The sequence below is a fragment of the Branchiostoma lanceolatum genome, chromosome 7 (assembly GCF_035083965.1).
Source record: "Branchiostoma lanceolatum isolate klBraLanc5 chromosome 7, klBraLanc5.hap2, whole genome shotgun sequence".
Taxonomy (NCBI): Eukaryota; Metazoa; Chordata; class Leptocardii; order Amphioxiformes; family Branchiostomatidae; genus Branchiostoma; species Branchiostoma lanceolatum.
In genome coordinates, this window is record NC_089728.1 from 20380982 (window position 1) to 20398460 (window position 17479).

Genomic DNA, 17479 nt, shown 5'->3' on the forward strand with positions numbered 1-17479 from the left:
AACATGAATTGCTTTTCGTGACAAGATGGCGACGGAGCATAGACACGAAATCACTGCACTCGTCATCACCGGGTTTTTTTCTCGCCCATATCTTCATCTCTTGGCGTTTCTTGTGGCATACTGATTTGTTAACTGTCCAATTACTCGATGCCAAAGAAGCAATTGCCAAAACGAAAACGTAGGCCGACATCTGAAGACTCTTTCACGGAGGCTCTTGACAAAGAGAATATGGCGTCGTCTCAGGTGTCCCTGTCAACGATCTCTGCTAACCTGGCCGAATTTGCCTCCCAGACCTCGGCCAGCTTCAACAAACTCAACGACTCGATTTGCCACTTGAGTAAGGACATGAAGTCTTTACGTGGAGAAGTCACATCACTTCAGCAAAGTGTCAGTTTTGCCCACGACGAAATAGAAAATCTCAAGAAGGAAGCTACAACCGAAAACGAGAAGCTACAACACCGCGTCATCACTTTAGAAGCCAAGCTTCTTGCGGCAGAGCTCTACTCAAAGAAGCAGAATTTGTTATTCTGGGGCATTCCGGCCGAGAAAGATGAAAATCTGGTGGAAGTCGTGTGCAAGATCCTGCAGGAGGAGCTGAAGGTGAACAACGCCAGGAATGTCATGTTTGTAAACATTCATCGCCTCCCAAAGATCCGAGGTAATCCAATCATCGCAAAGTTTGTCTCGATGCTCGATCGCAACATGGTCCTCCAGCACGCGTACAAATTGCCGCCTAAGTCCGGGATCGGCGTCTCTGAGCACCTGCCGGTTGAAATTTACAAACAGAAAGAATCGTTGAGAGATGCCTTCCGCCATGCCAGGGGCAAAGGTATGAAGCCCAAATACAAATTGGAAGGGACCACTATGTACCTATGCATCGGGGTCAGTAAATACAAGACATCAGATGAATACTTTGACCATACCTGATCACACCTGACCTCCTTACCTATGACAAAGTAACCCTTGCCTTAACATGCCTAGTGCGCCAACATGATTACATTAATAGCCCGGTGTATTTGCCGTGTTGCCCCTAGCTGTTTTGAAGCTAAGTTTATATACAAGGACTATATTTCTATAGTTATTAATTTGAACTTTTTTTTGTGTGTGTATGACGATCTGATTATGACCTTTATGTTCGAACTTAAGCTTTGTACTATTCACTCGAATATGACTGTTGTTAATTCTTATAGGACTAAAACTGACCCTCCCACTTTACAACCCAAGATCAAGAATATAACTGTTGTCTAACTAACTGATTTTCCAATTATGTCCGATACAATCTCTGTTAATCTCTGCCCTAGCTCTGGACCCGAGAGATATCAAGGTCACGGTAAACATCTTACCTTTATGCATGTAAATGTCAATAGTATTTCTGCTGGTTCCAAACTCGATGAAATAGCATCACTAGCTTCAGATTTCAACATAGACATTATAGCAATCACAGAATCTTGGCTAGGCGACAGTATAGAAACATCCGATATTTCTCTGGTGGGGTTTCAGCCCCCCTTTTGACGTGATCGAAATCGCCATGGGGGCGGAGTTCTAGTTTATGTCTCCAACTTAATTCCATGTAGAAGACGCTGCGATCTAGAACCTCCTAACTTTGAATGTATTTGGTCGGAAGTCTGTGTTAGATCTTTTAAAATCCTGTTTTCTACTTACTACCGGCCGTCAGGGCAAGATACCTCCACGGTTAATCAGTTCATGGATTCCTTCACAGACTCTGTTGCTAGGGCACGCTCATCACGCCCTGATGCCATTATCGTGACAGGTGATTTCAACGCCAAACACGAAGAATGGTGGAATCTCGATCCAATCACATATGCTGGCGCCCAATTGTTCCAGGCTGCGCAGCTGGTCAACCTAGTACAGATTGTTGAGGAACCCACCTGCGACCTATCACACTCCCCCTCCCTCATCGATTTGATTTTCACCGACTTCCCACGCTACTTTTTAAATCATTGTGTTTTGTCGCCATTGTCAGGATGTCATCATTCTCCTACTATCGCCAAAATGAATCTTTGTGTTCCTGTTCCCAAACCCTATACGCGCACTTTTTGGGACTATAAAAACATCAACTATTTCATCTTTTATATGTGATCCCAAATGGTGCGAAATATATAGGTGCGGGACTGTAGATGAGGCTAGCGTCAAACTTGTTGAATTAATTCTGGAGGCAAAAAATCGATGCGTCCCTCACAAGACAGTCACTATAAGACCAAATGATAAACCTTGGATGTCCCCAAGTATACGCCAACTTATGCGTTGCCGTGATAGAACGCATAAGATAGCCAAATTGTCAAATTCCTCGGCTCACTTGGAGATATACCGCAAAACGCGTAACAAACTGTCTAATGCAATTGAGCAAGCCAAGGTTGCTTATGAAACGCATCTAGTGAATCAACTTTCTAATCCATTAACCTCTGAAAAAAAGTGGTGGCACATTGTGAAACATTTCTATAGACGTAAGAGTCACATAGCAATACCTCCCCTTATAGATGGTGCCTCGTTCGTTGTTGACTCACATGAAAAGGCCTGTCTTTTTAATGACTACTTTGCTTCCCAATCATCAATTGATACATCTCAAGCTACCCTACCTGACCTTACATTTCATACTGATACTAGATTATCTTGTCTTCTGACTTCTCCCGAAGAAGTTGAACTATACATCAGTGACCTAAATATCTCAAAGGCCCAGGGCTATGACAATATCGACAATGGTTTTCTTAAAATTATTACTCCATTAATATCTGATAAAATAGCATTTGTATTTGTATGCAAAGACTAGGTGTAACAGACCGTTCGGTGTAATATGACCAGCTGCTGCCGCGCCGCGTGCCTACGAGGCTGGTGTGTTACGCCTAATGGCGGTTATACCGGCTATATAGATACAGATACAGATACAGTATTTAATCTATCCTTATCACATGGAATATTCCCCACAATTTGGAAAAGAGCTAATATCATCCCAATACTCAAGAAAGGTGACCCCCAAAACAAATGCAATTACAGACCAATTTCTCTGCTTCCCACTTTGTCGAAGGTCCTCGAGAAAATTGTCTACAAACATGTATACAACCACCTTATTTCTGACAATCTTTTATATGCACTCCAATCAGGTTTTATAAAATCCGACTCCACTGTGTGTCAGTTAGTTTATATATGTCATTTGATTGTGCAAGCTCTCGAGGACGGTAAAGAGGTGCGATCTGTTTTCTTAGATTTCTCGAGGGCCTTCAACAAAGTGTGGCATTCGGGTCTTCTTTTTAAACTTAAACAGAACGGGATAGAGGGCCCCCTTTTGAATTGGATGCATACTTACCTATCACAGAGATCTCAAAGGGTTGTGTTGGATGGACAATTCTCTCCATGGTGCGAGATTGGCGCTGGGGTCCCCCAGGGATCCGTTTTGGGCCCTTTACTGTTCCTCGTATATGTTAATGACATAGTTAATAATCTGGATTCTTTACCTTTTCTATTTGCCGACGATAGCTCATTGTTTGAAATAGTCGAGAGTGCAACTACATCTGCAGACCGGCTTAACTCCGATCTGTCTAAAATCTTGTCCTGGTCCAATGCATGGTTAATGGAGCTGAACCCCTCGAAGTCAGAGGAAATATGCTTTTCCGCAAAAACATCACCTTTAAGTCACCCTCCTCTTTTTCTTGGACAGTCCACAATAACACGAGTTACGTCTCATAAACATATTGGAACAGTTCTAACCTCCAATATGTCCTGGAATCGACATATCTGCCAAATAACCGGTAAAGTTTCAAATAGATTTAGTAAATCTTTCGTCCCTTATTGTTTAACTCATTGGAATGAACTTACTTCTGAGGTTCATTCTTTAAGATACCCTCTGTTTCGAAACCATCTTACTAAATTAGTCCGTCCCCTGCGATCTCCCCATTATAACTGTGGTCCCCGCTACGCCGGCGCCCTTCTCGCCCGACTTCGCATCGGCACGTACAACTTAAATCACAGTCTTTTTAAGCGAAGCTTAGCCCCCAGTTCTGCTTGTAGTTGTGGATGCCCATGTGAATCCGTCCTGCATTATATGTTGAATTGTCCCTCTTACACTGACCAAAGTTCAAAACTCTTCAATACTTTTACACAGGAAATAGGCCATCTCATTGATCTCAACAATCTCTCTGATAAAGCAAAACTAGCGGTTCTTTTAAAAGGCTCACCTACAATACCCTCCAGTTACAATATCAACAAGATTGGCAACATAAAAAGATGTTGCCATGGCGACGGTGGTCTCTGTTAACGTTTTTGTTTTTAGCCCACATGCAAATAAGGACCTCGCATAAATCATATCAGTCGATCACCTTCTTTACCAAAATAACACAAGTTGTCTAATGTATGAAAATCCTGTTTTCACAAAAAAGATATCGTACCATTTCCTCATAAATTATGTAAATGAGGCCCTCTTTGCAAGATTTGAGTCTAATTGTGGCCACATTTACTTAACTTCCAAATGGTGCAAAAATGAAATCGCTATCATTTACCACTATGGATTTATAGTACATGTATTTTGTCATTAATTATGCAAATTAAGTATCAATTTGCATAATTGATATCTATCAATATTTATCTCTTTCTCAGTTACATATGTCATGTGTTTGAGAGTCCTATAATAGAATGCAGCTGATTTATTAACTGTCCACATTAATTATGCAAATCAGACATTGATTTGCATAATTGGCATATGATTATGTTAATCATCACTTAAGCTATCTACACACCAAAAATTATGATGATCCGTCATCCCCTTCTTGCGTTATTCTCTTTCAAAGTTTGAGTCAAAATCAGCTCCTGCAGTTCCAAAAAAGCCGCTAGGGGGTCCAAATCTACAGGACATATTTTCCTAACAAAGAGCTATCCACCACTTAAAAATCATGACTATAGCATGTTCAGAAGACGAGATTTGAAAAGTGAAAGTTCCCCTGTAGTACCATAGAAAGTTGCTAGGGGGCCCAAAATCCAATCATTACAAGGTCTCCCACAGACCTACCCACCTACAAAATATGAAGACAATACATCCAGGCATTCTTGAGTTATCGTCCCATGGACTTTCACATTCCTGTACAATTCCTAGAATTCTTGCAATCTGCACACAATATAGTAAAAATTTGGCTCGCCCCTGAGGCGTCGCCAAAATCATGCTGATGACACAAAACTTTATAAATGATTCAGGGAGGTTCTAAGTATTCTACTTGGAATTGCCTTGAATCATATGTGAATATTACCTTTAAAAATCAAAGGGTCTGTACAATTGTATGTATTATGTATTTCATATTTCAATCACTTTGTGTATTTAAATATTCAGTTACGTTGTTACTCACTTTCGTTAAGTTGATACGCATTACTTCGGTCATATCTTATCTTATTTCTGTTACGTTTGTTCAGAAACTTGATTCAGTTTGTCATTGTCTATGTCTATTTTTATTTAGCTTTTCTGTGGCGCTGTAAAATAAGTCTATGTACTTGAGTGAAGTGCCACTATGTCCATGTCCATGTGTATCTTGTTTTCTTGTTTTCTGAATAAAAAAAAAAAAAAGTAAGTAATGTTAGAAAGTAAATCAAACTAAGAAATCTAATCAGCTCTAATTGTCAAGTTATGCCATTCTGGTGTTTTATCTAAGTGCAAAAGCTGTTTCTCAACACGTAAAAATGTTTTTAGCCAAGAAAATCCTCATTGACCTTTGACCCGCAAGGACCGAGAAGATAGTAAGTGGGGAGAGGGGCAGGCAGGGGACAAACGTTACAGGAAAGTTTCCCCACATTTTGTGGTTCTTTAGTTTCTCCATGGTACGTAACGTAACATCACCAATTAACGTCCGATTTATTCAAAACGTATTTATCTTAAAACCGCGCGGACAGAGCAAAATTTCAAACCCATGGGCAAAAATATTAGCTCTTCTAAAAAGAAAATGCATGGTCTGTAAGTTTTTCTCCGCCTGTTTAACGCCGTGCGAGCATGTATTTATACTGAGGTATATGATGAAGAATTGTGCTAGGGTAACCCATTATCGTCCACTTCTGAATCTTTTCCCTTCTAGCGCTATGCTTGAAGAACATAGACCAGAATAAAATGCACAGTCACTGTCCAAATTAGTCTGCAGAAAAATGATAGTAAAATCACTATGTCTGTCCGGCCACTCGCTTAACGCGATGGAAAAAAAATGTTTATCTGTAAATTTCCCTCACATGCTCGGCACATGGCGTTCACGTGGTAAACGCATGGCCATTATGTTTTGTTGTGCAAAAATTAAAGAGATGGCTAAGGATCATACTTATGATGCTCTTTATTGCTCATGAGAACAGGCTTTGGCATAAAACACCGCGACATGTAGACATGAGCCAAACCGGACGTAAATAGGCTCTGCACGTAAATAGGTCATGTTACGTTAGCATATGCAAAAATGTCCATGTTCTACTTTATTCTAACCACACGTCACGCTTAGACTACCTGTAAAACAACCGTTTTCTGCCGACTTTCCGCCATGTCATTTGTTAACATGGCCCTGAAGTAAGGGCTGGCCGCGGACAGAACAAGCCGATGGCAGGGAAACAGCCGGTCCTCGACTTCAAGGACGACATCCTGAAGTACTCCAGCTTTCTGTAAGTCACCCACAGTTCCAAGAAATCCGTGCAGATAACTCTCGTCTTGGTAGGAACGAGGACGAACTGCGCTGACGTGGGGTACTTGGTCTGCGGCAGCCATGTTGATGACGTCATGAAGTACTTGGTCAAAGGTCATGTAGACATACTATGATTACCTATATAATGAAGCAGTAAGAGTGCCATCTAAAGATGGAAGGATGAAAGGAATGTTCTGTTTTTAAGTATGAGTGTTGGCTTGTTCTTGAAAGTATGTCAAACGGGTTACATTGGTATTTACAAAGTTTAGTAAATAAGCCCGTCTCTTGTAAATGTAAATATGTGTCGTTCGCTATACTGTAATCAGATATTGGTGCTGCTGTATCCTCCGTTGCAGACTCCTTCCGGCTGTTTTCATTTTCTAAGTCCCAGTTTTACTATTACATTTTTTTTCTTGTTGTTGGCCGGGCCAGCAATTAGAAACAAGAGTCCGAAGACCCAAAATCTCCATGAAATTTGTTTTTATATGAGATGTGTTTATTTTCCCTAGTTATTTGTTGTTGCCGCTGGTTGTTTTGTTTTGTGTGCCAGAGGGTATCCACGTAATAGAACCTAGAAAGGCAACATTTTCGGGAAAATGCAGGATATTCCCCTCCCGTTACCTACACCTCAAATATGACGCCCTTAGCATTTACTGTAGTGTAAGGGAATCCTGAAGTTTCTGCATAAATTATGCAAACAAGGTCTGTATTAGCATGGTCAGGTGTGTTCAGCTTTCCTAAAGGTACCTACATCTGAAATATATCATCAGTAGCTTTTAAAGTAAGGGTTATGCATATATTATGCAAAAAACTCCTCATTAGCATAATTTATGGCCAGGTTTTCTGACCTTTCATAAAGGTACCTCCATGTCAAATATGAAATCCGTAGCCTTTACAGTAAGGGAAATACAAGGTTATACATAAATTATACAAATGAGGTCCGCATCAGCATATTTTATGGACAGGTGTATTCACCTTCCCTAAAAGTACCTACATCTAAAATATGACATCCGTAGCTTTAACGGTAAGGAAAATACACATTTATGAATAAATTATGCAAATGATATTCATTAGCATTATTTATGGCCATGTGTGTTCACCTTTCCTAAAATTATCTACATCTGAAATATGACATCCGTAGCCTTTACGGCAAGGGATATGCCTAAATTATGCAAATGATGCCCTCATTAGCATAATTTATGGCCAGGCTTTTTTACCTTTCCTAATGGTACCAACATCTCAAATATGACATCCATAGCCTTTACGGTAGGAGATATACACATTTACGCATAAAATATGCAAATGAGGTCCTCATTAGCATAATTCATGGAAAAGTGTGTTAACCTTTCCTGAAGGAACCTACATCTCAAATATGATATCTGCAGCTATTATGGTAAGGGAAATACAAGTTTCTGCATACATTATGCAAATGAGGTCCTCATTAGCATAATTTATGTCCAGGTGTATTCACCTTTCCTAGTGGTACCTACATCTCACATGTGACAGCCACAGCTTTTACGGTTAGGGAAATACATGATTATGCATAAATTATGTGAATTAGGTCCTCATTAGCATAAATTATTGTCAGGTGTATTGACCTGTTCTAAAGGTACCTACATTTTAAATATAACATCCGTACTATGAAACAAAAGGTACATATAACTTTCTGCAACACCATTAGTAGAGTTACCACCCTTACATCTACTTGGTTTTGGGCAGCGGAACCACCAGCTGTTGGGAATTAGGGAATACTCGCCCTAGATAAGAGACCAATGGATTCAACAGATGTGACCTCAAAGCCCATACCCACAATGGAGAAGTAGATATTCCTCATTACTTATGCAAATTCAGTCCAAATTTGCATAATTACCATTTCAGTTTGTACATCTCTGCCCAACCCACTTGCGTATCAAATAACATGAAAATCTGTCGCTCCTTTCTTCAGTTATTCTCCTTTGAAAATATTTACAAACACGCCATTGCAGTTCCAGTGACACATACCAGGGGGCTCAAAATCGACCTTGACCTTTCTCCTCCCAGCACCTACCCACATACCAAATATCATTTCAATCCATCCACACGTTCTTCAGTTATGCTGATTTTAACCGTCCGGTGACACATACATACAAACACGGTGACACAAACATACACACACGCGCACACACACACAAACACAATAACTTCGCATGATTTGCACTTCAGTGTGTACATCTCCGTCCAACCTACCAGCGTACCAAATAACATGAAAATCTGTTGTTCCTCTCTTCAGTTAAACCCCTTTAGAACATTTTTACAAATAGGCCATTGCAGTTCCAGGGACACAAACCAGGGGGCCCAAAATCAACCTTGACCATTCTCCTCCCAGCGCATACCCACATACCAAATATCATTACAATTCATCTACACGTTCTACAGTTATGCTGACTTTAAGCATCCGACGACACACATGCAAACGATTTACCTCCTAACTTATGCAAATTCGGTCTCATTTGCATAGTTTGCACTTAAGTGTGTACCACTTGGTCTAACCTACCTGTGTACCAAAGAACATGACGATCTGTCCATCCACTCTTCAGTTCTTCTACATTTAAGATTTTAACAAATACGCCATTGCAGTTCCAGTCACACATGCCAGGGGGCCCAAAATCGACCTTGACCTTCCTCCACCTGACACCCACTCACATACCAAAAACCATTTCAATCCATGTACAGGTTCTACAGTTATGGCGACTTTAAGCGTCCGGTGACACATACATACACACAGACACCAAACGCAAGCAAAACAGTATCTCATGAAAAAGCCTTTTTTCATGGAGATAATAAATATAATAGTATAGAAACAATAACTTGAAGCAGAAAACAGCCGGGAGTAGTCTGCATCGGAGGCTAGTGCTGCTGACGGTTACATCAAAATCAAAGTTACGCCTGCTTCGTACCTGTCTTTTAAAACATGATGGTAAATGTATAAGTTTGACTGTGGGCAACATAGCCAGCGACAAGAGGATATATGGTATATACAAGAGGATATATTAGTAAGGTAACTCTAAGTCCTTTTTACTGTATTTTGCACGATGCCCCAGAAACTTTGTTGAAAACTGTGTTGCATGTTTTGCATGTTAAAAAGGCTTCTGAGTGGCCGATAAAATGTTTTAATAGAAGGTATAATGTCACAAATCATCCATGAACTGAAGAACTATAAGCCTTCAAAAAGAATAGCCCTTGACAAAACGACGAATATTTTCTTACATCAATAAATGTTAATCGTATAAAAGATGATACAAAAATATATACATTGTATCTGGAAATACATGTATAGAAACTACCTTTAATCATCTAACGTGCGTTACTTCGCAATTATTTGGCTTCGAAAGCAAACAAAATAAATACAAAATGATAACCAAACACAATGTTAATCAAACCTAAGGAAACCTGTCAAAAAATAAGTAGCATTATATGTACAATAATTGTTAAAGGTATATAAAGGGGCCATTTTGTTCTTACTTTACAGGGGCTCCCATACCCCACCACTCACCAAATAGTTGATGATGGTGGAAATGTTGCAGCCCCAGTAAATTCACTACGATGTCTCCCAGGCTACTCATGTCAGGTAATAACTGCTGTTGGACTTTAGGTAGACGTTATAAGACACAGCATCGGTTTAGTCCCTTATAGAAATATGTCCCTTATCTAAAACGAAAGAGGGCAGATTTCTGTAATATCTTCCTTACGTAAGAAATCTAGTAATACTGCAAGATCTAATCCATATTTGGGACATTCGGCAAAATATGAGATCTGCACAAAACATATCGTTAATCAAGTCCTGACCGGTACTCTATGAGTCCTTATCCTGCACATTAACACCGTAAAGGGTAAGAATGAAGTGTTGTTATGCCCCCTTGAGATATGGTAGGTACATACGTGCCACAGGGCAATGAGAAGCATGCGAACAATATTCCTTATCAGGTAGGGTGGCCTTCATGTCTCTCCAAGAATCAGCAGACCTGTCATACACATATATCAGATATTTGCATCGTTCCTGAAGGTAGGCTATCAATATATACAGCTGGTTCTCCAGTACGAAAAGACTGGGCAGATCAAAAATATCAAGGTTCCCTGGTTCCTGCCAGCCTTGTAATTTCTTCCATCGGTCTGACTCTGTGTCATACACCATAGTCCGACTAAATCTCTGATCTGTGCAGAAAATCTCTGTTCCCATGGCAACGGCTGTGCAGACATCAGGAATGGTCCGCGGTGCGGTCCGCTTGTACCACCGGTTCTCGCTTGGATCGTAGCGTCGAACTTTATCACTTGTAAGGAAATAGAGGTGGGAACCACAGGACAATACCGCATAGTTGGCGCCACAGAAGTCAATTTGCAACTGTGGACACTCCTGCCACTGCTTCATGTGCTGGTTGTATTTGCTCATCTTCAACAATGGACGGTTCGTGCCTTCATGATAGGTGAAAGCGAAGTTATACAAAATTCGATCCACCTCAAAAAGGTGGTCCTCGTATACATAGCACTTCAAATCATCATCATCATCATCTTCATCATAATCCGGTTCCTTGGATACTGTGGACGTACATTCATGTTCAAACACATTCCTCGCATGGTTGTACTTTGACAGGGACAACAGTTTCTCATGCTTCAACTTATAATATTTCAGGATGTAAATGTTGTTATCACTGGTGACTGTCATGGCTTTGGAATCAGGAATGTCTTCAGGTTCATAACTGTAACTGATGTACTTCCCTTCCCGAGGGTTCATGAAGATGGGCTGTGTGGAACTGAAGTATACAAAATACTGTCAATAAAACTGGAAACACATACCTTAGTTATAGCCTTGTATCAAATCGTATCTTGCAGCCCCTTGAGAATTAGATGACGAGCATATTGACATAAATGACATACTTGAAATGTGAACTGCAGGACCTCAAAATGTGAAATGATATTGGCAAAGGATTGTTCATGATCAGTACTTAGCCAAAGGAAGAAGAAGAAGTACATACTGACCCCCATTCTGGATTGTACAGCAAAGCCATTTCTGTGGTCATCCTAACCCTCGGCTTCAGGTTGGGGTTCCCTTTTTGTACCACATTCCTGATGACCTCAGAACTCCCAGGATCCTCCCTGACCAGGGGATGTTCTAAGATGGCTGCCGTGTCGTCTGAGGTCAGCAGGTTGAAGCGGATGTTAGGGAGGATGCTGGGTAAATGGTGCAGTCTGTAGAGAATAGGATATGGGTTGGTTCAGTTAGATTCTTGGTATCATAGCTTTAGTTTTTAATCATTTTTGTTAATTTCATCTCAAAACCGCAACATGCACCTAAAGGACACACATTTATCATAGCCCTAAAAATTAGCTGAACCATCAAAGCAATGACATCCACCTGTCCTCCCTGCTGTGCTGCACCCATCTCACCACAGCCTCCCACACTGTTGTCTCCTCTTTAACATCCAGCTCATCGTGGCTGATGATTTCAGTCAGCTGATTCACACTCAGGCTGCAGAACTCCTCACTGGAAGCAACCTGCGGAGGTGTATAGGACATGCATGGTATTGTAAAGATGTAGCCATTTCAATTTTTTATTGACAAAAAAATATCCCATTTACAAAAAGTTCCTAGCATTCAGGAGGTTAAAACACAAGAATTATGGGTCATAATTATCTGGTCATCTGGAGCTGAAGACGGCACTAGTTGATACTTTACTGCACTGAATTCATATCATTCTGAGCATCTAATGAGGCTATCACTCTCATATTTACAGAACATTACATATACATTTATTTATGATTCCCATTGTGAAAAAAGGCCAACCTCGACAAAGTTATGATAAATCCATTGCAGACAACGTTTCAGGACAATGTCCATAGAGAAGACATCAGCAAACTTGTACAGGTCCACACAGTTATAGCTCTCCACTTTCATGTTTTCCACCATGTAGCTGCTGCAGGTGTCTCTGACATAGTCCAGTTGGAGGAGGTCGGCTGCCTGGTACAGGGCCTGTACTTTGTCCAGGGACACATGGAGTATTCCCGAGTAGATGTAACTCAGGATCTCCCCAAACATGCCTGCATCCAAACCCTGTAGAAGAATACAACATGACAATGTTAAAACGTTCACCGCATATATAAGGTATCAAGGTACTTTAATATATTTTTATATAGGAAGGTACCTATAAGTATATGTAGGAGGAAAATATAAAGTAATTGTATTTCGTTCTGTTATTTCATCTACAGTGTACATCCAAATTGCACATCTGATGTATTTTGAAAAGAAAAATTCCTTTAGCCTAAAATATGCTGTTTTCTCATCCAATTCTGTAATTCTATCTTCATTTCAATAAACATTTGATCTGTTTCTTATAACTGTACGGAAAAAATTGTTGAAGAAAATCTTATTTGTGGCACGCAAAGTTAACCTTTGATCCCTAGACAGTAAGTGGGGAGGGGGGGCGTGCTACTCTTAACAACATTTCGTGTTTTTTAAACATTTCTTTTAAACATGCAGAATCTTGGAAAGCACCCTGTTTCACCCTGTTCTAACTTAACGTCTCGCCAAACCTACCTGTAAAATAACCGTCTTCTGACGACTTTCCGCCATGTCATTTGTAAACATGGCCCTGAAGTAGGGGCTGGCCGCGGACAGAACAAGCCGATGGCAGGGAAACCGCCGGCCCTCGACTTCAAGAATGATATCTTGAAATGCCCCATCATTCTGCAAGTCGCCCACAGTTTCAAGAAACCCGTGCAGATAGCTCTCGTCTTGGTAGGAACGAGGACGAACCGCGCTGGTGTGTGGTTCTTTGTCTGCGCAAGCCATGTTGATGACGATCATGACAAGCGGGTCAAACGTCAGACAGACTTACACTGATTTCCCACATAATGTAGCTGTACGTTTGCTTCTATCATCTCTCGAAATTTTAAAATGTGATATCTGCACCACACAAATGAAGATTCTGTTTTACGTGTGGTTAACTTGAATTTTTTTTCTTAATGGAATATGCTTGAAAATTTGCAATAAGGAGTTTTCACGATTTTCTGGCATGTTAGCACCTCTTTGGCGGATTTGAATCTAACGTTATGTACACAGGAATCTTATGTTGGTCATACTGTTAGCCAAACATCGGAACTAGCGTTTAGCCTTGTTTTTAATATATTCCTCAGATATCAACCTATCATTTTATTACTAGAATATAGGCACATTCAGTCGGGGCACTGGAAGGTTACATATGCATGCCGGGTGGGCAGGATGGAATTGTTGTATTTATGTTTCGCCAACGAAACATATTGTTTTTTGTCAGGTTTCTTCTCCTCCTCCTTCTCCTGTCAAATCTTCAAATCGATTCATCTCGGTCGTCCGTGGACCAAATTGGCTGAAATTTGGTATGCAGGTAGAGTAAGTGTATACCCCTAGATTTTTATTCAATTTTTTTTATATAAGTTTTAAAAATGATTTTACCGAGTTTTTTTGGTCATTTTCATACAAAAGTCGCACATTATGGCCTCCAGTGCCATGGTGTTGAAACCTAAGGACCTGAAATTTGGTCTAGTTGTGCATTGGATATTTACCAAAAGGACCTCAGTATCTTTTTGGGCACACGCTAATTCAAAATGACTTATTTTGCGATTTTTCAATGGAATGTTTGGTTATTTTGTGTCTCCCGCGGCGCCGGAGGCGTTTGAAAGCGGCAAACACGTGCGCTGCATGTGGTACTGTATAAGCGATTGTGTGGTTGGTCAGCTCTGAGCCAATGAGGAAGCTCGTTGTATATACGCGTTCGGCAGCGAGCACGTGCAGCGCGCAACGACTCCTAGCTTAAAATTCAGTAATAAGTTTTGCTTCTCGTCGGTGAAATCAACCTCCTTGGTGAAATACAGCGATGTAATTTTTTTTAGTAGGAAATATTGCCGTGATTGTTTTTGTTCAATATCACACAGTTTACCAAGGATGATCGCGGGGGAATTTGTGTCACAGTTTCACGGTTACCGGGTAGCTTGTCACGAAATAGGAATTAGAGATTTGCGGTGCGTTTAGAAGAAATTTGTGAAACTTTTGTAAAGCCTGAGCTGTGTTACAGTTTCACGGTAGCTTGGGTTACGCCTTCAGTCGCACAGTTTCGTAGCCCTATGATAGGGCTAATGCATAAGGCTGCAAGTAGAAGAAGTCCTCCAACAGTTGCCGCGGCTACCAGTTTCGGAAACTTTCAACATCTGAATATAAAAAGTACTTAGTACTACCGAAAATACTAACTACCCTATTTTAACCTCCTTGCTCCAACCAAGGAGGTTTTATATATTTTATAGATAAACCTCTTTGCTCCAACTTCCTTGCTCCTGGCAGATGGAATCTCATAAGAATCACACAAGACGGCTTGTAATCGCTGTGCACGTGGATACAAATGAAATAATATTTTGACGGTAGAATTTTTGTTTGTTTGTAGTTTTTCGGTGTTGCATAATTTGGGGGAGGGGCGGTGGTCTACGTTTTATGGCAGATCAGATGCCCGATTTGGTAGAAAATGATTATTAAAAAAAGCAACTTAAAAACACTGTCATACGTACAACGCCGAAAAGATATGGAACAACGCATTGCGGGAACAACGCAAACCAAAGGTCAATGGCCCCTACGTAGTGTAGGAATAAAAAACATTAACGGGAAGCGGCGCTTTTTACTAGCAATGACCTGCAACACTAGAATTGCAGCTGATTTGGTCAAAGATTCAGTTTACCAACTGTAACATTTAAAAGATCAAGCAGTTGAATTATCGGATTAGTTTTATTTTCTGTGTTCAATTTTACAATGTTATAACATAGATTATGTGACGCGTCTAAAAGCGAACATGTCGCCATGAACAGGAATGATCCAATTATCAACAACCAATCAGCGAGAAGAATAGCTAATGATTAACAGAAATGTAAAACCTAGATCCCTGAACGAAGTTATGTCATTGGCCACCGAAGAAAACCGACATTCATCCGGGGAAATGCTTACCCAGGTGGCGTGCGTCGCTAGTTAATTTGCCAGAACATAGGGATTTACGTGTGTGTGTGCATTCTATACATGTTACGGCAACCTTCATGACTGGCGGGCTGGAATTTTCGCTGAATATATAATTTATGTATTTTTGTCTTATTGTAAAAGCCGTCACAATTTCAACCATAGCTAAAATATACATGTAAATTTTCTTGTAAGAATAAAGGTCCCATCTCGTGCCTCATGTTCGTTGCCGCATAGCATTCTTTGCTATTACGCATTTTCTTTTACAATTTCAGGCATTAACGTTAAATCGGGTCTTCTAATTTTCGTATAGGTCAGGTGTTTGAATTCAGTGACTTCTGAATAGTACGCGACGAAAAGTGAAAGTCTGCAAAATCCCGGTCTTTTGCAGGGGGTGTTCCGCCGGTCCCACGAAAGTGCGAAATGGAACGAAATGGAACGAAATGGAACGAAATGGAACGAAATGGAACGAAATGGAACGAAATGGAACGAAATGGAACGAAATGGAACGAAATGGAACGAAATGGAACGAAATGGAACGAAATGGAACGAAATGGAACGAACTAAAACAACATATGTAACATTTTGAAATGAAATACCAGTAGATAACGAAGTATAAGGAGTAGACTGGAACAGGAAGCATTTTAAATACAGAAGTGAGTGGTAAATACATAATATAACGTGTTTTATTTCTTGAATCTATGTATTAATATTAAATACAACGTTTTTGTCGCGTTTGTGTGGCTAGTTGATCAGAGTCTGTATTGCTGACGAATGCGGTCCATTACTGCACATGAGAAAGTACAACAGGCACACGTACCAATGGCAGGAGTGTTCACAGCTGCAATTTGAGAAAAGAATATCATCATACAGTGCAACATTGGCGTGCGGTTCATACGTATATATTATCAATAGTGAAGAAATGCATCGCTACGACCCGAGCCAGGATCGTTGGTGCAGACTGACACCACCGATGAACATTCAGGATGTCTGCACGACCGTTGCCATGGGAGCAGAGATTTTCTGCACAGATGAGGAATTCAGTCAGACTATGGTGTATGGCACAGAGTCAGACTGCCGGCAGGAACTACAAGGTTGGCCAAACCCAGGAAACCTTATTGAAGAATTGCCCAGTCTTTTCGTACTGGAGAACCAGCTGTACATGTGGCTAACCTGTACTGGTGACTTTCAGAATCGATACAGATATCTCGCGTATGTGTATGACAGGTCTGCTGATGCCTGGAAAGACTTGAAGGCCACCCTGTCTGATGAGTTTTACAGAGCATATGGTTCGCAGAGCCCTGTGGTACGTAAATACTTACCATATCTTAAGGGGGCATAAAAACACTTCCATTTTTAGGCTTGTCAGCATTAAAGTGCAGGATAAGGACAGAGATGGTACAGGTCAGGACTGATCTATGACATTTGTTTAGATCTCGTCTTTTGCTGAATGCCTTCATGAATTTCATACTATAGAAGAAATTTTGCAGGAATAGTTCAATCTTTTTTAATAGATATGGGGCTTTTTTATCAGGAACTGAACTTATGTTCTATGTCTTAAAAGTCTAACCAGTAATCACCAGTCTATCTATCAGCCTTAGTGCCGCGCCACCACCCCAGTCAACAAGTCAGTGAGGGTGGTATAGCCCGGTTAAGTAGCTAGAATGACACCCAGGGTACCACAATATACCCGTTAAGTGACTTTTACCATTATTGTACATTAACTTGTATATTTGATAATATTTTTTCTGAGAGTTGTGTTGAAAATTAGCATATTTCTATCACTTGTTGTTTTTTATTGTTTTGTTTTTTTTACTTTTGCTCACGAAGCA

General features: G+C 40.5%; 1 protein-coding gene across 1 annotated transcript; it reads right to left on the minus strand.

Annotated features, from left to right (window-relative positions):
* Nucleotides 1-10479: 10479 nt before the first annotated feature.
* LOC136438702 (kelch repeat and BTB domain-containing protein 2-like) lies at nucleotides 10480-13469 on the minus strand. The gene is made up of 6 exons (XM_066433616.1): nucleotides 13215-13469; nucleotides 12465-12731; nucleotides 12037-12176; nucleotides 11661-11870; nucleotides 10993-11434; nucleotides 10480-10494 (listed from the first exon to the last, which is right to left on the minus strand). The coding sequence occupies exons 1-6, from the start codon at nucleotides 13467-13469 to the stop codon at nucleotides 10480-10482; spliced, it is 1329 nt and encodes a 442-aa protein (XP_066289713.1).
* Between the last annotated feature and the right edge of the window lie 4010 nt (nucleotides 13470-17479).

What these genes read in the sequence shown, in the direction of transcription:
- LOC136438702 (XM_066433616.1), bottom strand. Translation starts at nt 13,469, where the DNA reads ATGGCTTGCGCAGACAAAGAACCACACACCAGCGCGGTTCGTCCTCGT. An exon ending in CAGCACAGCAGGGAGGACAG is followed by an intron (nt 11,871 to 12,036) that starts GTGGATGTCATT and finishes TATTCTCTACAG; the next exon opens with ACTGCACCATTTACCCAGCA. An exon ending in CTGTACAATCCAGAATGGGG is followed by an intron (nt 11,435 to 11,660) that starts GTCAGTATGTAC and finishes TGTATACTTCAG; the next exon opens with TTCCACACAGCCCATCTTCA.